General features: G+C 42.0%; 2 protein-coding genes across 2 annotated transcripts; one reads left to right on the forward strand and one right to left on the reverse strand.

Moving 5' to 3' along the window:
- Positions 1-382: 382 nt before the first annotated feature.
- On the forward strand, positions 383-23,427 carry ankfy1 (ankyrin repeat and FYVE domain containing 1). The gene is made up of 25 exons (XM_017459735.3): positions 383-460; positions 2,569-2,785; positions 2,998-3,116; positions 3,635-3,770; positions 5,580-5,703; positions 6,460-6,609; positions 8,024-8,189; positions 8,293-8,497; positions 8,585-8,653; positions 9,332-9,531; positions 9,808-9,905; positions 10,315-10,525; positions 10,607-10,705; positions 10,826-10,979; positions 11,171-11,339; positions 11,624-11,742; positions 12,525-12,681; positions 13,250-13,450; positions 15,577-15,753; positions 19,004-19,151; positions 19,263-19,353; positions 19,468-19,592; positions 20,521-20,667; positions 20,803-20,893; positions 20,991-23,427. Exons 1-25 carry the CDS (start codon positions 451-453, stop codon positions 21,121-21,123), a joined length of 3,516 nt encoding a protein of 1,171 aa, XP_017315224.1. The 5' UTR covers positions 383-450; the 3' UTR covers positions 21,124-23,427.
- LOC108259923 (neuferricin) lies at positions 22,980-26,884 on the reverse strand. Its single transcript, XM_053676932.1, has 4 exons — positions 26,486-26,884; positions 25,921-26,066; positions 25,592-25,773; positions 22,980-25,020 (listed from the first exon to the last, which is right to left on the reverse strand). The coding sequence occupies exons 1-4, from the start codon at positions 26,736-26,738 to the stop codon at positions 24,843-24,845; spliced, it is 759 nt and encodes a 252-aa protein (XP_053532907.1). The 5' UTR covers positions 26,739-26,884; the 3' UTR covers positions 22,980-24,842.

Raw genomic sequence — 26,884 nt, forward strand, 5'->3', positions numbered from 1 at the left:
TGGATGGATGGATTTTTGATTTCCATGAGCTGTAACCTGTAATCATCAAGATAAAAAAAGGCTTGAAATATTTTGCTTTATGGGTAATGAATCTAAAATATATGAAATTTCCACTTCCTGAATTAAATTATGGGGAAAAATGAACTTTTCTATGATATTCTAATTTTCTGAGATGCACCTGTGTGTGTAAGTATAAGTGTGTGTGTGTGTGTGTGTATGTGTGTGTATATATATATATATATATATATATATATATATATATATATATATATATATATATATATATTACACAATGGAAATGGTCATTGGCTGCAAAAGGTATTGGCCTGATATAAATTTTCCAACAAAACGTCGCTGCTTCGCTCCTCCTAAACCCCCTCCAGCGTGACTCCGACCTCTCGCGATACTCACCTCTTCTCGCGAGAACACACAACCAGCCGCGGATCCAACATGGCGGAAGGTATGAAAATGATTTCTTGCATATTTTCACGTCCTTTCCCCCCCTCTTTCTCTTTCATACCAATTTCGTCGGCTTAAATGACAAGCGTATACGTCAATACATTTGCTTCATGTTTTGAGTTACGCGAGAAATAAGCGTTTTCATGGACTAGATTAATATTGCGTCTATTTTTTTGGTGTCGGTGAGTAAGGTGGTGGGTTGGGCGGTGGTTGAAGTGAAGATCGACGAAAATACATAATAAAACATTTCACCTTTCGAATTTTTGGCCCACTTGCTGTAGCTGGCTTGGGTTAAAGTCTTATTAGCAGCAACATGAGCCTGTCAGGCGACAAGGGTGGCCTTGTGTCTGAATCCTAGCTAAAATAGTGAGATATCAACAATTGTCATTAGCTCACGCACCTAACGGTAATCCGTTTGGTCACTGTGGCTGTGTCCTAAATTGCTCACTATTGGATATATAGTGCCCTACATAGGGTGTAAACACCAGTGCGTTTATATATATATATATATATATATATATATATATATATATATATATATATATATATAGTGCACTCTTTGGGATTGAGATAACGTTGATCTGTGTAGGGAAGCAAAGCTGTCGTTATGTATGATGTGATCACGTGATACGTGTCTTAAGTCTTTCTCTTATCTATTGGACCAGACATTTGAGGCAGGTTCCTTTGTCAGAGCGAAAATATTGGCACCCAGGCTGATCATCTTGCGATTTTCGTTTTTTTATTTTAATTTTACAGCTTCATGATTGTGTAATGTGTGTGTTGTGCTTTCTCATAGGCTTTTAAACTGCTTTATTGTGCCTTTTGACCTCCTGAGAAACAAAGCTGCTGACTCGATTGTTTATCGTCGTGGGAAGAATGCTACATGCCTTGCTCGAATAAATTACCCGGATTTATAAAGATTATAAAGACTAGTGGGAGATCTCTAACACTGTAATTAGTCCTGGAGTTAAAGTTGGTGTTGGTCGAGCGTTCATTGCCCCCCCCCCGGGAAGGTTCGGTCATGTGGTTGGGTGTAACAACTCCTAACTCGTGCACCAATCACCGTGAGTGCACACAGTCCCCCAGCAAAGACAAAGTGTCTCCTCTGCTTTCTTGGGCGAGCTCGTATCCAGAGTGGTAGTAAAGAGGAAGGAAGCTCGGCTTGCAGAATTTATGCTGAGCTGTCGAATTCCAGTGTCACCCGGCTTCAGGAGAAGGAAGTGCGCCGAGCATGGGGACATAGAGGCATGCATGTTTAGACCAATCTCAGGGGAGGTTGTGAGATTTCAACCCGGTTTGTCTTAGTAATAGTTGTGAAATACGAAAAGGGTATGGTTACTGTACGTTCAGTGGCAGTTAATCACTCCAGGAAAGTCAGTGTGTATGATCAGGAAGTAGCGTCCAGTCTGCTGCCTCAGCAGATTTGTGTCATCTTTCAGATTAAAAAAAAAAAAAGAAACTCTGGTGATACCTGTTTCCACAGTCTGTTGCTGGCATTTCTTGTGTGAGTCTTGATGCGTGCGTGTGTGTTTCTTTCTGTGTGTGTATGTGTTTTTGTATATGAGTGGGTTTGAGCACCAGACTTTGTGTGAGTGTGTCTCCATGTCTGTCTGTCTCTGTGTGTGTGTGTGTGTGTGTGTGTGTGTGTGTGTGTGTGTGTCTCTGTCTGTATTTCTCTGTGCATGTGTGTCCCTTTCACTCTGTCTGTCTGTGTGCGTCACTGTAGGTCTCTATGCATGTGTATCTGCGTGTATGTGTGTGGCTTTGTCTCTTTTTATGTGTCTATGCCTGTGTGTGTGTGTGTGTGTGTGTGTGTGTGTGTTTTACACATGTCTGTCTGTGAACGTGTGTGTGTCTGCGTGTGTGCATTTTTGTCTCTTTGTCTGCGCGTGAGGGTGTCTTTGTCTGTGTGTGTGCATCTTTGTGCGCGTGTGGGTGTGTGATGACCCATATGTCACACACACTCTAGTGTTTTACATTTATGCCCGTCATTCCGTGTCTCTAACCGTGATTATTATTTTTACTTCCCTGCACCCCTTGTTATTTCTTCTGGCTCCCCTTCTGCCTTGTTTCTTTTCCTCCCCGATCCTCTCTCCTCCTGCTGTACAGAGGAGGTGCAGAAACTGCAGAAGCACCTGTCCCTGCTGCGGCAGGAGTACGTCAAAATGCAGCAGAAACTGGTGGAGACGGAGAGGAGGTGCTCCCTGCTGGCGGCGCAGGCCTCTGGTCACGGCTCCTCCTCGTCCTCCTCCTCACAGCCCAGTGACTCCTTCATCAGCCGCCTGCTGGCCATCGTGGCTGAACTTTATCAGCGAGACCAGTACAGGTGCATGCTGGGAGCTGTAGCTGTTATCTTTTCCTAAGACATAAAGGATAGATGTAAAGTGAATATACATGGGCTTGGGAGATATTAAACAAGCTCCTAATGTGTCATTTTAGCTTCAAACCGTCTGAGATTAGACAAAGGTTCGTGATGTTTGACTGTTCACCCGGTGCTTTTGTGCGAGTCTGAACGTGAGCTGTCATGCCATGTTGCAGTGACCTGAAGGTGAAGGTTGGACAGGAGCAGCTGAGTGCCCATAAGTTTGTCCTGGCAGCACGCAGTGATGTCTGGAGCCCAGCCAACATGGCTTCCACGTCTGAGCTTGACCTGTCAGGTGAGACTCAATGAGGTTTTTATGATTTTCTACAGCATGTGATTGGAGACATGAGATGGAGAAGAAAACAAGCCTCTCCCACTCAGAGAGCAGGGCTGTGTAGAGATAGTCTTCGCTGCAGAACCAAAAGTCCAAGGGGTGCAACTAGATCTTATCCACCTCCTCCTATAGGCCTAACCCCTAACACACACAGTGTTGTACAGCACAACACACTTATCCAGTCCAAAACACACTGGCTTTTCTTCACCTCGGATTCTGTTCCATCCAGGTAGGAGGAGCTAGAACAGGTCTGACTCCACTCCATGGACTTTTTTGTTCTGAGGCAAGGGTTACTCAGTTAATTATCGGGATTCAAACTGGTCATCTTCTTTTAATGGAAACTTTAGATGCGTCCCTCGGGAGCCAGACTGTTTATATCCGACCTAATACAATGATTTGGATATTAAAGTACACTTCCTTCCTTGGAACACCCCCCCACCCGCCCCGTTCTTTTTTCAATGAATGTGTCTCATCCTCAGAGGCCAAGCCAGAGGTTGCCATGGCAATGCTGCGCTGGGCTTATACGGATGAGCTAGAGCTGTGTGAAGACGACACCTTCCTCATTGACCTGATGAAGCTGGCCAACCGCTTCCAGCTTTACCTTCTACGAGAGAGGTGGGCACACGGAGGAGCGAGGGTGGCTGCAGGTCGATGACCGTATTGAATTTGAGGAAAAAAAAGCAAAAACTCTGGTTTTGTCCGTTAGCCCATGTAAAAAAAAAAAAAAAAAAAAAAAAAAAGGGGGGGAGCTCCTGTGGTTCTGCATCCATTAATACATTTTAGATAAGGATGAAAGAACTGACTGTGGACACAGTGGCTTAGTGATTAGCACATTAGCGTCGCATCTCCAGGGTTGGGGGGTTTGATTCCCGTCTCCGCCTTGCGTGTGTGGAGTTTGCATGCTCTCCTTATGCTTCAGGGGTTTCCTCCGGGTACTCCGGTTTCCTCCCCTGGTCTAAAGCCATGCGTTGTAGGCTGATTGGCGTCTCCAAATTGTCCGTAGTGTGTGAACATGTGTGTGATTGTGTCCTGCGATGGGGTGTCCCCTCGTCCAGCGTGTCCCCCGCGTTGTTCCCAGAGTGCCCTGGGATAGGCTCCAGTTTCCCCGCAACCCTGTGAAGGATAAACGGTACAGAAAATGGACGAATGAACTGACCTGCTTTAGGTATGAACCCAAATGTTTCTGCTCTAGACCGGATGATATTGTACATAGGAGCTTTGCATTTTAACATTTGTGTCTGCTCCTGTTAGAACTGAAAAAAAAAAAAAAGTACACCAAAAGAGCTTTTGTTCTTTTTCATGATCTAAACGACAGAGGAGTCAATGGACATATGAAATGATTGACAGTTACGCAGGTGTTTTGTGCTCTCCGATATTAACCGAAGCGCTTTTCCCCGTCCCCTCATCTCACATCAGTAATGTTTCGGCCAACTACACGTTAGTTCACAGGACTGCACGTTAAGGGGCGGTCGCACTAGGCTTCAGTGCTTCATTGACTTCCATTCAAACAGCAGACCGCAAACGCAAGCTTAGAATTTTCGTACTGCTCTGCGTGACGAAGGTTCAAATTTGATGAACTCTGACCTGCGTAATCGTATTACGTGAAGACATGTGAACAATAGATGACCGTGACGTCACTGCGTGACTTTTTTGGTTAAAAAAAAAAAAAAAAAAAAAGAGAGCGAGAGAGAAATTCAAAAATGGAAGCACAAATTTTAGCGGTATCGCGCTGTCCTGTACTTTACAACACTGCTTTTAAAGATTATAAAAACAACTTAAAAAGCTTTCAACGGCGTCTCAACAATATAAGTGCAAGCACGTTGGAATCCATCTCGTGTGAAGCAGCGAAAGTTTTGACGGATGATGTCATATCCCGCCCATATTCGCAGAGGCGTCCGACAAAAATACGTATGCTTAAAACCTAGTGTGACCGCCCCATTACTCTTTTTCAGGGATGTCGCGTCTGAAGCTGTATCATCGATGATATTGTTAACGGTGATGTTTGTAGTGTTTAAAAGTGTTTTTAGACGTAAGAATAAAAGATAAAAAAAATGCCTTGATTCAGAAGGACCTGTAGTAATGTAAAAGTAGTAGAAGAGCTGGCTCATTATTTTATTCTCTCTTTTCTTTTTCCTGTCTTTTAAAATAGCTCTGCCCTAACTGCCTTGTTCCCCTAAAAAGCAACTCATTAGACATAAGTTATTTGAACAGAGGAGCTGGGGTGAGTTTTCATTGTAACTGCAGTTCACCTCACAGGCACCCAAGAGCTGTAAAAAAAATTTTTTTAAAAATGACCAACTGCTTCTATAAAATGATGATTTAATCCTAGAAGCATTATGCTGACGTCTACGTTTTATATATACCGTTTAACGTTTAATGTCATTCTCCCGATTTAAACACTTGCGTTCCTCTCCGCATTTCTAGATGTGAGAAAGGAGTGATGTCGTCAGTAAACGTGAGGAACTGCATTCGGTTCTACCAGACGGCCGAGGAGTTGGACGCCACCACGCTGATGAACTACTGCGGTGAAATCATCGCCAGCCACTGGGTGAGTCAGGACGCCGTGAGTCATTAACGTCAAGTCTTCAGCCTCAAATCATCATTAACACGGTGTGGGGGAAGGTGTGTCTCTCTCATATGTCTGTATTCTCTCTATAAGCCCGAATCACATGATTCTTCCCAGAACAACACATATTGATATGATTTTTGTCTAAAAAAAAAACAGGAGACTTTTTATTTTGAAATAATTGACCTCCAGTGAAGTTATGACCTTTCCCCTGTGCAGGATCCTTGATTTTGCTGTTCTGTATGGATGTGCTGGTTCTCTGTTGTCTGTGTGAGTCAGTGGCTGACAGTAACTCCCCTCCTGCTGTTTCTGATGCAGCAGGAAGCAAATTTTGATGAAGAACTGTCCTTGGTACTCGGGGCTTCTTTTTTTTTTTTTTTGATTTATGATTCCTTATATTCTCCCTTCATAAATCCCTACAGAGCATGCTCTCTGATCCTCAAGGAGATTTTCGCGAATAGGTCACAGAGGCAGATGATAATTATTCGCCACTGTTGGAGCTGCAGATTCGGTCTCTTTCTCTGCAGTCATTCCCACCCATTGGGGGTGTGTGTGTGTGTGAGACAATAGTCACATGCAAGGCTAAGCAAGGGTACCAGTGGGATGTTTATTTCTATATAATGTCACTACATAATGTCTAAAATAATTTAATTGACATTCCCTGATGTGTAAGGTTTATAGAGGTACATTTATGCTACGTCCTTCCCGTCATGTCTTTCCCACTCTGCTTGGTCACAGGACGATCTGAGGAAAGAGGACTTCAGTACTATGAGTGCTCAGCTGCTGTATAAGATGATCAAATCCAAGACGGAGTTTCCTTTACACAAAGCCATTAAAGTGGAGAGGGAGGATGTGGTCTTCCTGTATCTTATCGAGATGGATGCTCAGGTACAGTAGGTCAGCCGTAAACCTGAAAAAAAAAAAAGTTAAGTATTTGAAGTCGGTCTTCTCAAATGTTGAGAAATGTCGCTACATAAGGAGATTTTGTAGTTTTATATATATATATATATATATATATATATATATATATATATATATTGAGATTGTCACGATAACTATTGTTCCAGAAATAATTGCGATAAACTATAGTCCATTCAAGACCATTTTATACCACTGATATAATGATAATATAACGACTAATAATGCAAGTACGCCCTTTCAAAGAGCAACAAGCTTTTAATAATTAAGAATATTCAGTCATTGGATTTGGAGTATCAAAAAATATTTTTTTTGTCTTCGGTCAGAAATATCCTTTAAATTTAGACAATATTTAATTTGCCAGAGCCATATCTCCCTGTAGCTCTTGCCTGGTTTCCCAGTGAAGCTAAGCAGGACTATTACCTGGAATGGGAGAATGCTGGAAGTTGTATTAGTGAGGCCAGCAGGAGGCGCTCACCCTGTTGTCTGTGTGGGGGCCTAATGCCCCAGTAAAGTGATGGGAACACTATACTGTAAAAACAGCGTCGTCTTTCGGGTGAGACGTTAAACTGAGGTCCTGACTCTCTGTGGTCATTCAAAATCCCAGGACACTTCTCGTCAAAGAGTAGGGGTATAACAACGGTGTCCTGGTGAAATTCCGCCACTGGCCCTTCTCTATCGTGGCCCCCTAATAATCTCTATCCCTGAATTGGCTAAATCACTCTCCTCTCCTGTCCACTAATAGCTGGTGTGTGGTGGGCGTTCTGGCGCACTGTGGCTGCCGTCGCATCATCCAGATAGATGCAGCACACTAGTGGTGGTTGAGGAGACCCCCCTGAACCCCCCCCCCGTCTAGAAAAGTCATTTTAGATGTACTAAAATGGCATTGCGTATTAGTGAACGGCACTTGAGGAGAAAATGCCAAAATTAAACCGATTATTTCACACATTTTATACATTACCTTAAGCATGTATCAACATATAAACTTGTGAATTTAAACTTTTTACTGCAGTGGTGTGTCTAGACTATCATATTTACAACCAAGCATCATTGTATTGCATGTACAACTGCACATGTCTGCATTTTACACTGCATACAGTTCATATATAGTATATACATAGTCACAGTAATCACTTTATCCACTTATCGTACAATATACTGTACGGACATGACCTGGATCATTTTTGCTGAAGCGATTTACTAACTCTCCCAGACACACCCTATACACATGAGATTAATCAGACATATCTCCAACCCATTACCAATAAACATCCAAGGAGTTATGAGTGATTTAGCTAGTGACTAAGCATATGCCTTGTTGACCGTTGTTCAGATCAGATCTGCATTCTGGGTAGGCAAAATTCCTTTTTCTTTTCCTTTGCAGCTGCCAGGGAAGCTGAATGAGCTGGACAATAACGGAGATCTGGCTCTGGACCTGGCCTTGTCCAGAAAACAGGAGAGCATCGCCACAACCTTGGTCAACAACAAGGCAGATGTAGACATGGTGGATCAGAGTGGCTGGAGCCTCCTGCACAAAGCCATCCAGAGAGGTTTGTAGCACTGTTACCTTATAACATCAGTCTGTTCAGTCTCTGATGCCAGAACCTGGTTCTACATGTGAATTATTTTCTACTTGCCCATGTGTGACTTCAGGAGATGAGTTTGCTTCCACCTTCCTGATCCGCCACTCAGCCCAGGTGAACGCAGCTACAGTCGGGGCAGTGGAGACGCCGCTGCACCTGGTCTGCTCCTTCAGCCCGAGGAAACACAGCGCTGAGGTGATGAGCGGCATGGCCCGCATCGCAGAGGCCTTGCTCAAAACCGGCGCCAACCCCAACATGCAAAATAGCAGAGGACGGTGGGTAACGTAGAAACCGTGTTCAGTCGGTTTCTTTCAAAACATTATTGAAGTGATCTTAATTTTCATGTCAATTTCTTTTTTTAGAACACCTTTACATGAAGCAGTGCTGTCAGGAAACGAGCCCGTGTTCAACCAACTCCTGCAGTGCAAACAGTGAGCATAAAATTCCTTCGTCAGACAATCAGACCGACAGTCATACATGTACATACACTACTGGTCAAGTTTAGACACACTCATTCTTTATTTATTCCCCCCACATTTTAGAATAATAAAGTCATCAAAATTCTGGAAGAACACAGATATAACTATGGGAATTATGTTGTGGTTAAAAATTCAAAATAAATCAAAATAATTTCATATTTAGCATCTTCAAAATAGAAGTTTTGCCTAGAATTTCCAGAAATGGATTCTTGGCATTTTCTCCAGACAGTTTCTTGAGGAATTTCCCTGAGATGCTTTTTAAACAGTATTAAAGGAGTTCCCACCCACGCTGGACACTTACTGGCTGCTTTACGGAATATTTCGCTCCATGTCAACCATTTAAAAAAATATTTTTTTGTAAATAAAATGTCAGTTTTCTAATGAAAGAAATGAATATGTTGGAACAGTTATATTTGTGTCTACAACACTGATTTCAAACATTTAATCATACACCTTCAGATCAAAAGGTTTTTAAGATCATGAGAAACATTTCAGTCGAGGGTCTCCAAACTTTTGACTGGTAGTGTACATTTAAAAAAAAAAAAAAAAAAACACCCCAACTAATTAAGATATACTAATATCTTTTTTTTTATTTATTTATTTATTATTATTTTTTTTTTTTATGTTCAGGCTGGACATGGATCTGAAAGACCATGAGGGGAATACCGCTCTGTGGCTGGCCCTGCAGTACATTACAGTAGCATCTGATCCCTCCATTAACCCCTTCGATGATGACGCCCCCATCGTTAACGGCACCTCATTCGATGAGAACAGCTTTGCAGCGCGGCTTATACAAAGAGGAAGCGACCCCAATGCTCCGGATGCCTCAGGTAAGGACTCGCATACTTCATACACGTCCATGCATTCTACAGGTTATTGTCTGAAATCATAAATCAGTACTTATATATATATATATATATATATATATATATATATATATATATATATATATGTGTGTGTGTGTATATATGTATATATATATATATATGTATGTGTGTATATATATATATATATATGTATATGTGTGTGTGTGTGCGTGTGTGATAAATAAATAAATAAATCGATCGTAAAAATCTATGTAAATTGGTAGTTGGTCTTTTCTTTAGGAAACTGCCTCATTCAGAGAGCAGCTCTTGCAGGAAGTGAGGCAGCTGCCATCTTCCTGACCACCCATGAAGCAAAGGTCAATCATACCAATAAATGGGTGAGTGTTTGAATAAGCAATTGTATTTTTAGGCCAAACCATGGTTATAATTTTTTCCCCCATTTTCCTGCATTGGGCAGTGTATAGGAACTGATTGCATGTGAGAGCTCTGAAGATGTGAGCGTGGAACCGAAACACATCAGCCCACATGTGCCATAGGACTGATTTGAGCAGTTGCTTGGATTTGACGCTTTACCGTGTCATACTGAACTTGCATAGAATTGAGAAATTCTCAATATAAATGTCACGTTATCTCTTTGTTGCTTTCCGCTGTCGGTTCGCGTCACGCATGTGTATAGGTAATAAATGTTTATATTTTTTGTCTCTTGTTTGTGTGAATGTAGGGTTATGCATTTGATTTGCTTTGGTGCGTGCTTGTTAACTCCAGTGTCCCCTGTTCTTTCGGTAGGGAGAAACTCCCCTGCACACAGCGTGTCGCTGCGGATTAGCAGCTCTGACGGCTGAGCTTCTGCAGCAGGGGGCCAATCCTAATCTTCAAACCCACACTGCCTTGCCTGACGCAGGGGACCGGAGCCATGGTGGCTCCTTACAGAGTCCTCTGCACATGGCCATCGTTCACAACCACCCAGACGTGGTGTCTGTCATACTAGAGCAGAAAGGTACTACTGTTCTTTGTGACAGGGTGTGTTTTTACTCTTACTATAGGGATTGTGATTCCATTCTTCCTTTCTGTATCACAGCCAATGCACTGCATGCCACCAACAACCTACAGATCATCCCAGACTTCAGCCTTAAAGATTCCTTGGGCCAGACTGTGCTCGGACTTGCTCTCTGGACAGGTACTACTTATTACGAGAGCTTTTCCACTGCATGGCCCAGTGACAAATCTGAACGGCAAACTATTTATCCAAGTATTAAATATAGATGACTATAATTCTTCATAAATAATCGTTTGTCAGGAATGCACACTATTGCTGCACAGCTCCTGGGCTCAGGGGCAGCTATTAATGACACCATGTCGGATGGCCAGACTCTTCTCCATATGGCCATCAAGAGACAGGACAGCAAGAGTGCCCTCTTCTTGCTAGAGCACCAGGCAGACATCAATGTAAGGTATGTTGCTTCCAGGAAGTAGAAGGGACGATTCAACAGAGGGCTTAATTTAATACCGTATTGGCAGTATGGACATCGGATAATACTCATACTGCTCTGGCTTATTTGGTTTGTTGTAAAGCTTGTGTACCAATGAGTTTCAACATTAATCTCATATCGAGCCAGTCTTTAAACGTTCTTTCGTCCCCCAGGACACATGAGGGTCAGACAGCCCTGCAGCTGGCCATCAGTAACCAGCTCCCCTTGGTGGTGGATGCTATCTGTACACGTGGAGCAGACATGTCCGTGGTGGATGAGAAGGGAGATCCTCCACTGTGGCTTGCCTTAGAGAACGGCCTGGAGGATATTGCCTCAACATTGGTAAGGGGGACCAGGAAATTGGTCGTCTTTTCCCGTTGCAAAGATTTCTCAGCGTTTGTCTTTTTGTATTCTAGGTTTATTTTTAGCTAGAATTTTTGATATGATTGTGCTAAATCATTGGAATTCTTATGGTTGTACTTTTGTGATGGGTGTTATGTCCTCAGCTGAATAGCTATTTGACATTTTATTATTTGAATAGATTTAGATCTGTTAAATTAAATTTTTATTTTTTTTTTATTTAAAAAAAAAAAAAATTTCTACCTCTTTGTTCCGGGTCCTGATAGGTCAGGCATGGTTGTGACGCAACATGCTGGAGTACGGGCCCGAGTGGGTGCCAGCAAACGTTGCTGCACAGAGCCATCAATGAGAACAACGAGGTCTCCGCCTGCTTCCTTATACGCAGGTTCGCAAATACGCACTAATCATATCAACAACACTCATGCTCATGTGGATAGTATTCAGTTTCAGTCTTGAAACCTTTGGGTCCCTGAAATCTGATTGGCGTGACTTAAATTACAGGCGTGGCAATAACGGAACCAAAACTACTACTGACAGGTGTATATGGGGCAGGATTGTGTAGATATTCCTCAGTATCATCAATGTGGCTCAGACTTTAGATGAAACCTTACATACACTACCGGTCAAAAGTTTAGAAACACTCATTCTTTATTATTTTATTTTATTTTCCACATTTTATAATAATAGTCATTAAAACCTCTGGAGTAATACAAACGGAACTATGGGAATTATGTTGTGATAAATTAAAAAATATATATATTTTAGTATCTTCAAAGTAGACGCACTTTTTGCCTAGAATTTCCAGAATGTATTCTTGGTATTTTCTCAACCAATTTCTTGAGGAATCCCCCTGAGATGCTTTTTAAACAGTATTAAAGGAGTTCCCACCTGCGCTGGACACTTACTGGCTGCTTTACGGAATATTTCGCTCCAAGTCGTCTGTTAAAAAAATATTTTTGTAAATAAAATGTTAGTTTTCTAATGAAATAAATGAATGTTTGCATAATTTGGGTTCAAACTAACCCTTAGTTTATTAAAAAAGACACATTTAAATGTTAAGTTTGTTTACTTTATGCTGATTACCTGGGTCTTCCTGGAAGATGTTTTAATTGCAATCGTGTTTACCTTTTCTCGTTGTGTCTGTGCATGTGGTTCTCTCGCTCTCAGTGGCTGTGATGTGAACAGTCCTCGGAGGCCTGGTACAAACGGGGAGGGAGACGAGGAGGCGCGGGATGGTCAGAGCCCTCTGCACCTGGCCTCCTGCTGGGGCCTTGATGAGGTGGTGCAGTGCCTTCTGGAGTTTGCAGCTAATGTTAATGCACAGGTACTAACATTCTAATACGAATCTGTTAAATATTTTCCTTTGCCTAATCTTCTGTTCAGAAATGTATTAAGATATACTGTAGGTAATTGTTGGTAGTACAATTTCTTCAAACTATATTGTATTATATAGGGTGTCCTAGAAGTGTCCATACATAGGGTACAACTGATGTGTATGCCACGTCGGCTGTGCCTTCGACAGTGGACACTTCCAGTCTTTTTGAATTTGTGAAGTTTGGCAACTGTGTGTTTGTGATGTGCTTGCCATGTTTCCTGTTAAAGTCTGTCGCAACCTTGTGACTGCTTCCTGATCCAGCCTTGAGAATTATTTCAATACGTTCTTCTTTTGTCAAAGGTGTTCTTACAGGCTATCGGGAAAAAAATATGATCTAAACAAGTATGAAAAAATTTTGGAAGACATTTTGCTAAAAAGTGTTAATTCCCTGTATGTATGCTGACTTTTGGGACAGCCTGTACTGTGTGTTTTAGATGTGTACAGATCACACTAGAGTGCAATCCTAGAGTGTATTTCTTCACATTCTTGTGTGTTCCTGCTCTGCTGTTACGGGTAGGATGCCGAGGGCCGGGCGCCAATCCATGTGGCTATCAGTAACCAGCACAACGTGATTATCCAGCTTCTCATCTCACACCCAGACATCCGGCTGAACCTGAGAGACCGACAGGGCACGACGCCATTTGCCTGCGCTATGACTCACAAGAACAACAAAGCAGCAGAAGCCATCCTCAAAAGAGAGCCTGGAGCAGCCGAGCAGGTGAGATAGGCAAGAGGGGGACAGATGAGTGATAGTTAATAATGTTATATCAGTGTGTATAATAATAATAATAATAATAATAATACATATATCTTTAAGTGAAAAAGTATTTGCCCCATCCTGATTTTTCTGATTTTGTGTACATCATATTAAATTATTTCAGAAATTAAAACAAAATCTAAGAGAACATAAAGGCAACCTGATTAAACACAAAACACAGTTTTGAATGATGTTATTTATTGAAGCAAAAAAAGTTGTCCAATACCAACTGGGCCTGTGTGAAAATGTATTTGCCCCCATAATTACTAATTCCCCAAATCTATGAAACTGCATTTATAACGGGGTTCAGCTGGACTGGACACAAACAGGCCTGATTACTGCAAACCCTGTACAACCAAATCAACACTTAAATATAACTTTTTCAACAGCGTGAAGTTCATTAAAAAGTTTTATCCAGTAACACACTATGGCAAAATTGAAAGAAAAAAGAAATGAGGAAGAAGGTGAAATAAATCAGTCTGGGAAGGGTTACAAAGCTATGTCAAAGGCTCTTGGTCTCCAAAGAATCACAGTGAGAGCCATTATCTCCAAATGGAAAAACTCGGCACAGTAGTGAACCTTCCCAGGAGTGGGCGACCATCCAAATCCCTACAAGAGCACAATGATGACTCATCCAGAAAGTCACAAAAGAGCCAAGAACAACATCGAAGGAAGTACAGGCCTCTCTTGCATCAATAAAGGTCACTGTTCATGACTCCACTATCAGAAAGACACTGGGCAAAAATGGCATCCATGGAAGAGTGGCGAGGTGAAAACCACTGCTAACCCAGAAGAACATTAAGGCTCGTCTGAATTTTGTCAAAACACACCTTGTTGATCCTCAGAACTTTTGGGAGAATGTTCTGTGGATTGATGAGTAAAAAGTGGATCTGTTTAGAAGACAGGCGTCCCGTTACATCTGGCGTAAACCAAACACAGAATTCCACAAAAAGAACATCATACATAGTCAAGCATGGTGGTGGAAGTGTGATGGTGTGGGGATGCTCTGCTGCTTCAGGGCCTGGGCAACTTGCAATAATTGAGGGAAACATGAATTCTGCTCTCTACCAGAAAATCCTATAGGAGAATGTCCGGTCTTCGGTCTATAAGTTGAAATTCAAGCGCAACTGGATTATGCAGCAAGACAGTAATCCAAAGCATAGGAGTAAATCCTAGTCTTAGAAGTAAGTGAAAGACTAATCTCCAGTTATCGGAAACGTTTGTTTACAGTTATTGCCGCTAAAGCACAACCAGATTTTAAGTTTACAGGGGCAGTTCGTTTTTTAGATAGGCGTTGGATAACTTTTTTTTGCGCTTCAATTAAAAAAAAACAACAAAACAAATAAAACAGTATTGTGTGTTTATCCGGGTTGCCTTTGTTTTATGATGTATTTCGTTTGAAGATCCAAAACTATTTAATATGAGAGACAGAAAAACATAAGAAATTAGAATGGAGCAAATCCATTTTCACAGCACTGTATCTATTTAACATTGAAATTGAGGAACAGGCAGGAACTTGTAAGGAATGAAATAAAACAGCATGTGCTGTTTTAGGAAAATAATCAGTGATTGGGTAGTGTAATGTGTTACCAATCCCAAGTTGATTATTGTCCAGTAACTGCATGCCCCGAAATGTTTTATTCCTCTCATACTCCAGCAATTTACCAGCATTAACAAGAATAACTTTTTAATTTAATAATACTTTTTCATCTGTTTATAGTTACGTTTAATGTCATGGAAAATCCACAAACCTTTTATTTGAATGACAGCTGGAACTGCCAGTGGAATCAGAGCTACTCTTTTTTTTTTTTTTTTTTTTTTTTTTTTTATACAAAATGAACCTCACCTTTTGAACAGTCTGAATCAAGAATTCAGCGTTGCTGTGGTGTAATACTGTATTTTATATTCGGACAATTAGATTTACATTCTGATTAGCCAATGTAGGCTCTAGCTACAGGGTCCTATAAACTGTGAAAGAATAAGTAAATTTAGTTCACAAACCCATCTCAGGACATTTCAGGCTTCATTTGAGCAAATGCATGTCTCACCTGTACTTCTGGTTGCACTCTCTTTCTGTCTCTGCTTAGGTTGACAACAAGGGACGTAACTTCCTTCACATAGCTGTGCAGAACTCGGACATTGAGAGTGTGCTTTTCTTGATCAGCGTGCAGGTTAACGTTAACTCCAGAGTGCAGGATGCAGCCAAACTCACACCACTGCACCTCGCTGTGCAGGCCGGCTCAGAGATCATTGTGCGCAACTTGGTAAGCTCTACATAGACTTAGACAGTCACCAGTACGCATGTTTATGATACCAATTATATCGCAACGTGGTTCTCTTTCAAACATTCGCTCGGTATCTCACTGTGGGAAATGCCACGTCTGTTGCTTGACAGTGATCATGACAGTGATGCGGGAAACCTGCCTTCCTAATATGCAGACATGTGACAAAATAAGTGCACCCCATGGAAACTGGTGGCGTTTTAAAATTTTATTTATTTATTTACATATTTGGTCAAGCAAACATTTTGATCCTCTTTGAAACAGTGCCTATTGATAATAGTGTTGATTGGAAAAAGCTCATTTTCCTTGTGGTTTTGTTCAAGTATATCAGCTTAACTTCATTAATAGGCACTGTTTCAAAGATGATAAAATGGTTGCTTGTCAAAAAAGCCAACCATTTCCATGGGGTGTACAAATTTTTTCACATGGATGTATATCACTGCCGAGGGTCCCTACCACACGTTCTCTTCCTCGTGATGTGACTATTCTTTTTGGAGGCTATCCTCAGCAGATCTTCACAGGGAGTTTTCAGGTTGCTCTGTCCAAGGGAGTATTCACTGTTGAAGTGAATATTTTTTTTTCTTTCTGTTGTCTTCTTTCCTTTTTATTTTGGGAACCAGTGTGTCAAGGTGGGTTCTCAGTTCATATCGCGAGCCCCTCCCCCCCGCTGTTCATGTCTGTCATGGTGACTACGAGCCCTTCCAGTAGCACAGGGAAACGAGAAGATCCCTCTCGCCCATGCACGTGTAGGTCTATGATTTCTTTCAAGGACCTGTGTATTGCATGTCTAGGAGTTAGACACACACAGGCTACGCTCACTAATCCTGAGAGCTGCATGCACTGTTCTCTGTTCCCGTTAAGGGTATTAGAGCGCCAAGTGCAAGTCGTGGCCACGACTAAAGGGGACCAGAGTTTTTCTGCACCGCCTGCAGAGGAAGACGCATCTGTGTAGCTGTGGAACTGTGCAGCTGGGGAGATGATGAGACGGTTGCTCGTCGTCTTTTGGATAAGGATGTGGAGGAAGATAAAGAGGATTCAGTCCTCCCTCCAAATCTTTTTCCAGACCCAACAGTGCGATGGATGAGTCCCGCTCCCCCAGGCCGGGGACTTGGACCTTGTAGAGATGTGTAGAAGAGGAGCTGCTAAACTCTCCATTGATTGGCCAGCACAGCTGGTAGACCAGGGCACGGATAGAGAGATTTATATAATGTCTGACTGAGCCTGCCGTCGCGCATTTCCCTCATCAAACAGCAGATTCCAGTTGTTCCAACATGCATCGCAGAGATACTGCACTTCTGGGACAAACCTTTCTCCCATAGAGTGTCTGTTAAAGGTTTCTCTAGGCTGGACATCCATAATGTTGGGGATGAATGGTCAATGGCAACTCACCTCCACCCCAGTCGCCGGGTGGCGTTATCGCCTTTCCTTCTCTGCCAGGATGGACAGAGAGAGGCTTTCCACTTCTCTGTTCAAGAAAATTTATCGTTTCTAACCTTGGCTGTCAGAGCCTTGAACGCCACTTCACTGCTCACAGCGTATCAAGCTGAGCTCAGGGCGGAGATGGCGAGGTAGATTGATGTTGGGTCGCCTAATTCAGCATTGTGGGAAGATCAGAGTTATTGCGGCTCTCATTGGCCGTGGTGGGGGAAAGAGCCCTGTGTTTCAGACTTTCAGGTCTGTCTGAAAGAGAGAAGGCTTGAGTTTCTGGATGCCCCAGTGGAGCCAAAAGTCCTTTTCAGGGCCGCAGTAACTAATATGCGTCAGCAGTGTGATCTGCGCAAGAAAGATGGAGAGGCTATTGAACCTTGCCTTCCCAGGAAGTCCACAGCTTCTGACCACATGCCCTGGGTTTTTCTCTGCTTCCAGAGGGGGACAGGTGGGGCACAGAAATGTGTGCGCGTATGCGCGTGTTTGTGCGTGTGTGTGCGCGTGTGTGTGCGTGAGCGCGCATGTGTGGGGAACACGAAAATACACACATCCAAATCAGAGCTGCAACCCCCAGCTCTGCTGCTAGATGGCGCCGTCACACTGTTAGTGAGCAAGAGCTGCAGCTCTACTTGCACGGAGAGTTGGTGCGCATGTGCAGTACATCCTTGGGTTTTATCCACAATAAACTGGGGTTATTGTCCGCGGTTTTCTGTAAAACCACCACTTTTCAACAATGTGTTGAAAATGTCAACAGCAGAAGGGGAATCGGCTCAGATTTTAGAGGAAGAAATAACCTCTTTATTGAGCACGAGCAGTTCAGATTGTGCTGCCGGAGGACGGCCATCACGGCTTTTACTCCCGGTATTTTGTCATTCTCATAGGCATTTACCTAGCACACAGAAAATTCCTCTGGTTTGCCAGCCTATGGGCACAGCCTATGAATTTTTGACTGTTCCTTTCGAGCTCTCATAAGCTCCGAGTGTTCAGCAAATGTGTTGAAGTGGCTTTAACACCGTTGAGAATAGGGGGTCTAGAATAGTGTCGGCTTATTTGGACGATCTGCTTCTCTGCACTCCATCACAGCAGCAAGCAGAGATAGATGCAGAAGTTCTTGCAGAAGATAGATGCAGAAGGTCTCAGACTGAACTCAGAACTGTATCAAGTGTTTCTGTCAGAGAAGCGCATCAGGTCAACTCGCGACTGTTTATCCCTTTTTCGGAAAGGGAGGAAGGTCCCGTTCAGGCTGTGTTTATGCCTGCTGGGGCTGATGACCTCAACGGTCTTGGTCATTCCATTGGGACTGTTGCGAGTGAGAGTGTTTCAGTGCTGGACAGCTACAAACTTCCTAGAACTGTCAACATTTTGTGCAGTATCTACCATGTTCTGATCAGATCAGACGACACGACGGCAGTGGCATTATATAAATCACCAGGGAGGCACATGCTCTCCTCAGCTTCACAGTCTGGTGCTAAAACTGATCATGTGGGGCTTGAAGCACTTTCATTCATTACAGGCAGCGCGTGTCCCGGGAATAACGAGTGCGGGGCAGATTTTATGGATTGTATTGTTTTGTTTTGTTTTCAGCAGGGAAAATTTTTCTTCATTCAAATTTTGTTCAAAATATTCTGAGAATCAAATTGAATCGAATCGCGACTACTATATTTTTACACCCGTGTTACATCTTGCTGTGTGTATTCCTAAATTTGACCCATTTGCATATTTGTTTGGATTTACATGACCGTGACACTGGTGTTTTCATGATTGCTGTGTATGTAATTTATATCTGTTGTGTGTTTGTGTTTAGCTTCTAGCAGGCGCTAAAGTGAACGAGTTGACTAAGCACCGTCAGACGGCTCTACATTTGGCGGCGCAGCAAGATCTGGCCACTATTTGCTCCGTGCTGATCGAAAACGGTGTCGATTTTCCAGCTGTCGATGAGAACGGAAACAACGGTGCGTATCTGTATCAATAAAACTACCTCAAACGAACTTTAATCATACTCAAATTGATGCATTTTTGAGGTGTCGTTATTAATGTAATGTCTTCACTTGCTTTCGTCTCAGCTCTACACCTAGCTGTGATGCAGGGTCGTCTGAATAACGTGCGAGCTCTTCTCACCGAGTCAAACATCGACGCAGAAGCCTACAATGTCAGGTACACTTACCACAAAAATACACAACTGTCACGCAGTCGTTCTTTTTAATTTATTGAAATAATGAGAACTGAAGGATTGCTTTTCATTGTGTTGACCTTGCTTGTCACCTTCAGGGGCCAGTCTCCAATGCATGTTCTTGGACACTATGGGAAGGAAAATGCAGCAGCCATCTTTGAGCTGTTCTTGGAATGTATGCCAGAGTATCCTCTGGATAAACCGGATAGTGAAGGGAATACAGGTTAGTGTACATTATATTATCCTCACAAATGCTATGCGGAGATTTCCCATTGAATCTGTTTAATATACATTTATATATGATTATGTAAATCAGGAGGGCATGTGGCCATTTCTTATTCATATCTGTTTATAGAGGAGGATGATCTAGATGTTCCTAGAACAGTAAATAATGTTCCTAGGAAATTAATGGACATTTAAATGTAAAAGCATCTCCACTGATGTTCATGAAACCGTCACAAAAACATTCCCTTAAACTGTGTTAGACCTTTTTTAATGATTATTTCTGGAAATGTTTTGTCGCTAGTATATTTTACAAGGATTGGCCTTGAGGAGAGTCAGGGACCGAGATGTCTAGTTTCACTGGGGACAAGGCTTTTTTTTCCATTCACACACTTTTTTTCAAAACATCTTCCAAAACTGGACAGTTGAAGTTTGGCTAAAGATTGTCCAATATTTAAGTGTCCAGTTTCTGTGAGCCTGTTCCCACTGTAGTCTCAGATTCCTGTTCTTGGGTGATAGTAGTGGAACCCGATGTTTGTTTGTTCATTTGCTGTCGTAGCCCATTTGCCTTAGGATTCAATGTTTTGTGCGTTCTGAGACTCGCCATGGTCGTAAAGAATGCTTATGTAAGGTTTCCATAGCCTTCAAGTCAACTCGTCTGACCTCTCTCATCAACAAGATGTTTCTGCATGCAGAACTGCTGCTCACCAGATGATTTTTGTACCATGAAATGATGCAGATGGTGTTTTGACCAGAGAACATCATGAACATGCACAAAAAAGCAACTGGAGTTCTTTTTTTAAACAATTTATTATATTGCATAGCTTTTTTTTTTTATTGATGGAAAATGAAACAATATGGAAGTTGCTTATGTCTGTTGCGCAGGCAAGATTTGATGTGATTGATTCATTTGATGTACTTCTGTTTAGTTCTTCTGTTGGCCTATATGAAAGGAAATTCTAATCTCTGTCGCGCCATCGTGAGGGCCGGAGCTCGTCTGGGCGTCAACAACAATCAGGGCATAAACATTTTCAACTATCAAGTGGCCACTAAGCAGCTCCTCTTCCGCCTTCTAGGTACGAGATCGACAGGTTTAACATTTACTGGTTAACGAAAGCATAATGTCTTATAAAATCGTATATATTTAGAAATAAGGTCATCATGGTTCAATAATTAGATTGAATTTTTTTTTGTCATCTTGTATGATGAAGATATGCTCTCCAAAGAGCCCCCATGGTGCGACGGCTCCAACTGTTACGAATGTGTTGCCAAGTTTGGAGTCACTACAAGAAAGCATCACTGGTACGTACTGGGTATATTCTGATCTCTTTGCAATATTTGCATCTCTTGGAAACGACATCCATCCCTCTGAACCGATTCTTTCCTTTTATCCCATTAGCCGTCACTGTGGCCGCTTGCTCTGCCACAAGTGCTCCATCAAGGAGATCCCCATCATCAAATTCGACCTGAACAAGCCAGTCCGCGTGTGTGATATCTGCTTCGACGTGCTAACTTTGGGTGGAGTTTCCTAACGCACTAGCAGGGCATGGGTGGTGCACACACACTAAACTGGACCGTGGTGGTTTAAAAAGGTGGAGGGGTGGAGGGGGGGGATAGAATGGACTAAATGTATGGACCACAATTTTTACTACTATTGCAGAGATTTCTGAACAAAACAACTGTCTATGTATGTTCTAGTACCAACATCTATTAAGGATCAAAATTAAAGTAGTGCAGGAGTTCTTAACTCTAATCTTGAGGACCCTGTGTTTCTGTGACGCTCCAGTTATTTAAGGAAAAATCCACCCTGAATGGACACATCAGTGTTTATAATCAATATGCCATCTTCACTTAGGATTGCTGTTTTTTTTGGTTGAACTTCAAATCGACACGGTATTTTCACTTAAACATTACCCACAATGCCGTTTGAATACCTTCTGATAGTAGTGCCAGAGGGAATTCATTTCTACCTTAAGAGAGTGATGCAGAAGCGCTTTAGTCCTCTAATCTGTCCAGCTCGCTCATCTATAAACACCTCTACTCAAACCGAATCTAACAGAGGTTTATTGTTTGAGACAACACTGCCGTCACCACCATCGTGTTTGTAGATCGCGAAGAAGCTGAGCCGGGTCTCTGGCGTAACTCTGCGCATTGTATTCTGGAACTTTGAGTCCAACGTTTTGCTGTCCCTGCTATTTCTATGCGAGTGAGAAAAGAATCTCTTGCTAAGGCACAAAGAGAGATGCCTCACTGTTTTCCCATATGTTTGAGATCACCCCCCCCCCCCCCCCCCCCCCAATCAGAGCGACACACAATTACTAACTTTTCACAGGAATAACAAAAATACAGCACCAACCAACAAACTAGCATCACAATCTCTAAGCACATTACAGAGATCCCATTATAAACCTGCATTTAAAGTGTTTCAGGGTGAAGTTCTCCTTTAATGACATGAGTGAGCCAGGGCTGTTGAGAATATGGAAGAGTGTGTAGGGGTATGGGGTCTGCACGATTGGAGTTAAGAACTTCCGCAGTAGCAGAACGCTATTGAAGTAGACTTAGTAGGTGTTGTAGGTGCCAGGCTTGAAGAACGAAACCGATAATGGGGGAAGCTGCGGAGGGAATGACTATACATCTGTAGAACTTTAATTACAAAATCGACCTTAGTGTAAAACACCACATAACGTAGATTTAAAGATTATTTCATTAGTGAGCATTGAACATGAAGGACGATAGAACCTGAATGAAGAATTTATCCACGATCGGATAATTAGCCGTTCCTCTCGAGAGGGTTTAAAGCCTTAATCACATTGGCCTGAGTGATGCTTTTTGTTTAATCTAAAACAAGGAGCGTTTACAAACCTTTACTATATATTTTTTCTTGCACCTGTCTATAAGGTCTACAGAGGGAATTGTCACCCCGAAGGCCTCAAAATAACGAAACACAAGGTTGACTTGACGTCAAGCACATTTCAGTAAATGATTTTTTTTTTTTTTACTTTTGGTCTTCTGTTATTTAACCCTTGCTGTGCATCAGTTCATGATCATAAATCAGTGAGGAATCCGCATATTAAATGCACTTCCATTGTATTCTTCCATTTACGTTTTTGTTTTGTATTTTCACAGAACATTCGCAGCTGAACAAAGTCTCTCTCTCATTTTTTGACCCGAACAAAAAAAACAAAACTTTTACTATTACCAAGCAAACCGAGGTTTTAGGTGCAGAGGTATGACGAGTTGCCTACTATGCATATGCACATTTATCATTTTAGCACTGTCCTAATCATTCCCAATCACCAAAGCATACATTCCATTTAATCTATAGCATATTACTCAATTTTGGTAAATCATGCTATCTTTTTTTTTTTTTTTTTTTTTTTGGGGTGGGTGGGTGGGTGGGTGTATTTTTATTATAATAATAATTTTTTTTTTTTAATCTTTAGATTTGCCTGTTGACATGTTAAGTTTGACCGTATTATGTTTTTAAACTCTGTCTTCTGAAAAGCTAAACAGCTGCACTTTATCATACTGGACTTTTTTTTTTCCCTGATCGTACAAAAAGAGAATGTGACATTCAAGGTCAGAGAGTCCGCAGTCCATTCTAGGTTATGTTAAATTGTACAGCTAATTGTATACTATTTTTGACCACTACAACTGTTTTGTACTTAAACGCAAGTTGTGCTCTTTTGCCTCTGTCCAATCTCTTATGCACACTATATATTGTATCTGTATGCTCAGATATCTAGCCTGTCACTTCCTCTAGTATCCTTTTCAAGAAAGGGAGGACAACTTTACATTAAGGTCATCAGACGATTAAAAACAAACAATTAAAGCGAGTTGTATTGACTTTTCTCAATTGTTTACAAGTGGAAAGAGGGAGTTACTGCTTTTTATACGTTTCGATTAGTTCAGGTGCATAATTGAAAACATTAATCACTGAATATCAGCCGAAATATATTAAAAATAAAAACCAAATCAACAACAATGTAAGCATGTCGCTTTGATCATGTATTAAAAATCCCTTTGCAGCTTTCAGAGAAATGTATGATGGTTTGACATGGTAACCTTGTGACAGAATTCCTTGTAGTGGTTGTCCCACATCATCACACTAATTTTTTACACTGCTGTGGTGCTGATGAACAGCATCTCTGACACTGGTGCCAACTGCAAGGCAAATCACGTTTATATTAACGCTTTCCTTTCTGTAGTAACAGATAATTCACAGGGACTTGTACGGCAGACATTCCACATAGTCTAAGACTAATAATAAATGAATTAAATACATGTTAATTGTTTCATAAATAAAAACGGATTGTTGATATTGTGAAGTTTTCTGTAAGGAGATATTTGTTTAACGTTAATGGAAGGAATCTCCAGTGTCAGTGCTTTGTAACAGTTGGAGGTAACTTTGTTTTCTGGCACAGGAAAGAACTCCTAGTCTGGGTTACGACCTCTCGTCGAACCACCCCATTGCTGATCATGTTCCTATATCAAGAATGGTTCCAGGCAGTCCGATTGGAGTATTTTAGAAATGGCTGAGCTGGGATTTTCACACCCAACAATCTACAGAGTTTACACAAAGAACTGTTGACAGGAATGCTACAGTAACTCTCGAACACTCTTTACATCCGTGGTGAGCAGAAAAGCATCTCAGAACGCAGCCCAAAAAAGCAGTTGGGCTACAATACCCACAGTTAAAGTCACAGCGCTCACATTTTCTCCCCCCTCGTTCTGACATTTAACATGAACACACAGCTGGAGCTCTTGACCTGTATCGGCATGATTGTAAACACTGTGCTTCTGCCACGTGATTAGAGAATTGCATGAATCAACAGGTATACAGGTGTTCCTAATAAAGTGTATGGTGCATGCTGGGAGGAGGGGGTGGGTACAGTACATTTCTGAATCAGCAAACTACCTTAAACTGTAATTTGACAATATAAATGTGGCAGGGGAGCATGGTGAAGCATCAGCTGTGGATGGAGAGCAGGTGGGTTGAAGCAGCAGGTAAGGCGATGATTCCTTCCTACCCAACTTCACACACACCGGGTTCTACAATGGAGAATATACTGGTGTTTGATGTGTTTCTGATACATTTCCAAAACGTGTAATGCCCAATGACACTTAAACAGAAAAATCTTACATATAGCACCCTTAAATGTATCCTGTCTGGTTATCCATCCTGAGACCAGTCAAACCAGTTTATATTGCTTACAATAAAAAGAACTAATGACATAAAAAGTTAGAAAGCTCAGTCATGGCTAAGGAGACATGACTCGGCCTGAGGTGGACAGTCTTTGTACTGCTGGAGATTAGGGTTATCTGATTGTGTGCGATCATCCAGCCGTACACACACGCAGCGTGCTTGGCCCGAACCAGGTGAGAAGAGCATTCTGGGAACACCAGCCCAGTCTCTGTGCACTCCACCACTGGAAAAGACACAACACAGAGTCTTATAGATTAAAGCAGCAGTATGTAACTTTTGGTGATTTAGGGATTTTGCCCTTTCTAGTAATAAACACTACTGCAAGTGATTTAAAAAAAAAAAATCTGTTGTGTTATTAAACTAGAGAGTTCATGCAATCTCTAATGTTTCAAACCAAGTGTCTGGATTCCTCTACAGGGGGAAAAAAAACTGATTTGATTCTAATTTATGTTGCAATTTTAAGATTTTCATTTGTCTCACCCTTGTATTTTAATTTCATTATATTTTTTAAACAGCTAGACGTCTTCATTTAAATAATTAATCTTCTCTGATTAAAAGCATCAACTGAGCAAATACTGAAAAACAACTAGAACTCAACACTACCCATGAGTCCACATGGATGCCTCTATTGCTAGTGATTGTTACTCATTTATATGCCTGAAATACCCTTAAAATATACTTACATTGACATTTACAGCATTTGACATACGCCCTTATCCAGAGTGACTTACATTTATCTAATTTTATAGATAAGAGTTGGGGGTTAAGGGCCTTAACTTAAGGGTCAGAGTTACCTTTTAGTGGAGCACCAGACACGTCCTCCTCTGTCAGAGCGCCACTCGGAGTTACAGGCTGGATAAAGCTCATTCTCCTTCTCAGCCTGGGCTTTCTGTTTCAGCCCCTGAGCCAAAGAGGCCTCCACCTGCTTCAGGACGTCTGTGGGCTTTCCGCTCTCGCTGTAGAATCGACCAATTAACTTACCTGTGGAGAAAACAGACATTAGACATGAACTGCAGGAAACACTGGGCCTTGTTTAGCAATATTTTAATCATGTTTTAATATGGCAAACTGTACTAAAACTTCCACTGATTTTCAAGCTTCTTCCCTGCCAACTCCACAGTACCTTACCTATACGTGTGTAGTCCTTCTGATAGAAAGCCAGCCAGTCGTAGAGTGCCACTATTTGAGATGGAGACAGGTCCGAGACGTCGTCGGTCAACCCTGCCTCTGTAAAATCGCCTGTCACAAAAGCCCTGGATGCATCTCTTCCTAAAAATACATCAACAGGCTGACTGACATGTGGCACAACATGGGGTTATCACTTTGTACACAAACCTCATGCTGAGGGATTCCCAGTGGCTGCATCCCCCACCTTGTCCTTTATTAGTTGGTGCATGTACTCTTGCCCTCACTTTGCTATCTCCTTGCTGGAGAACCAAAAAATCCAGGGGGTGGAGTCAGACCTGATCCGACTCCTCCTACCTCCGCTGAGCAGAACCAGGTGTTCTGGAGGTGGAAGTTGAGAAGTGTGTTGTAGAGTGTCTCATGGATTAGGGTTTTGGTTATAGGAGGCATTGGAGCAGGTCCAGCTCCACCCCCTGGACTTTTTCTTCTGCACCCTGTGTGTGTGTGTGGTGTTCCCATTTAAAAGCAGTATTCATCAGCAGAAAGTGTGCTGGAGAAAATACCTGTAAAGAAACGATAGCCTCCATCAGGACCGTAATGTTTCCTCCCCTTCTCAACATCAAACACCTGTCCTAAAATGGCGAGGTAAAGTCCTTTACTGTCCTCCTTCCCGTTATAAAGTGCCAGCTCTTCCTGGCTCAGTAGTCTGCCCGAGTCCTGAGCCACATCCAAATCAAAAAGCCAGAGGTTTAGCCACTCAGACCCGCTCCACACCGCCAAACTCACGGAAATAAGCGCCACAACATATTTTAACATGGTGCTGATTACAGTTTAGTCACTTTACATAACTGAGGCATGAAAAAAAGTTAACTTAAAAAAAAAAAAAACAGCATCACTAGAAACACCTAAACACAAGGCTACTGTCAACACAGTAGTGACGTCGCTGAGAACTTCCGGGTTCT

The sequence above is a fragment of the Ictalurus punctatus genome, chromosome 28 (assembly GCF_001660625.3).
Source record: "Ictalurus punctatus breed USDA103 chromosome 28, Coco_2.0, whole genome shotgun sequence".
In the NCBI taxonomy this organism is placed as follows: domain Eukaryota; kingdom Metazoa; phylum Chordata; class Actinopteri; order Siluriformes; family Ictaluridae; genus Ictalurus; species Ictalurus punctatus.

Excerpts from the sequence above, each read along its gene's own strand:
- ankfy1 (XM_017459735.3), top strand. Across the intron at positions 5,704-6,459 it reads AAATCATCGCCAGCCACTGG|GACGATCTGAGGAAAGAGGA; the intron begins GTGAGTCAGGAC and ends GCTTGGTCACAG. Across the intron at positions 10,706-10,825 it reads CGGACTTGCTCTCTGGACAG|GAATGCACACTATTGCTGCA; the intron begins GTACTACTTATT and ends ATCGTTTGTCAG.
- LOC108259923 (XM_053676932.1), bottom strand. The coding sequence starts at position 26,738 with ATGTTAAAATATGTTGTGGCGCTTATTTCCGTGAGTTTGGCGGTGTGG. Across the intron at positions 26,067-26,485 it reads AGGCTATCGTTTCTTTACAG|GAAGAGATGCATCCAGGGCT; the intron begins GTATTTTCTCCA and ends ATGTATTTTTAG. Across the intron at positions 25,021-25,591 it reads GTCTGGTGCTCCACTAAAAG|TGGTGGAGTGCACAGAGACT; the intron begins GTAACTCTGACC and ends TGTCTTTTCCAG.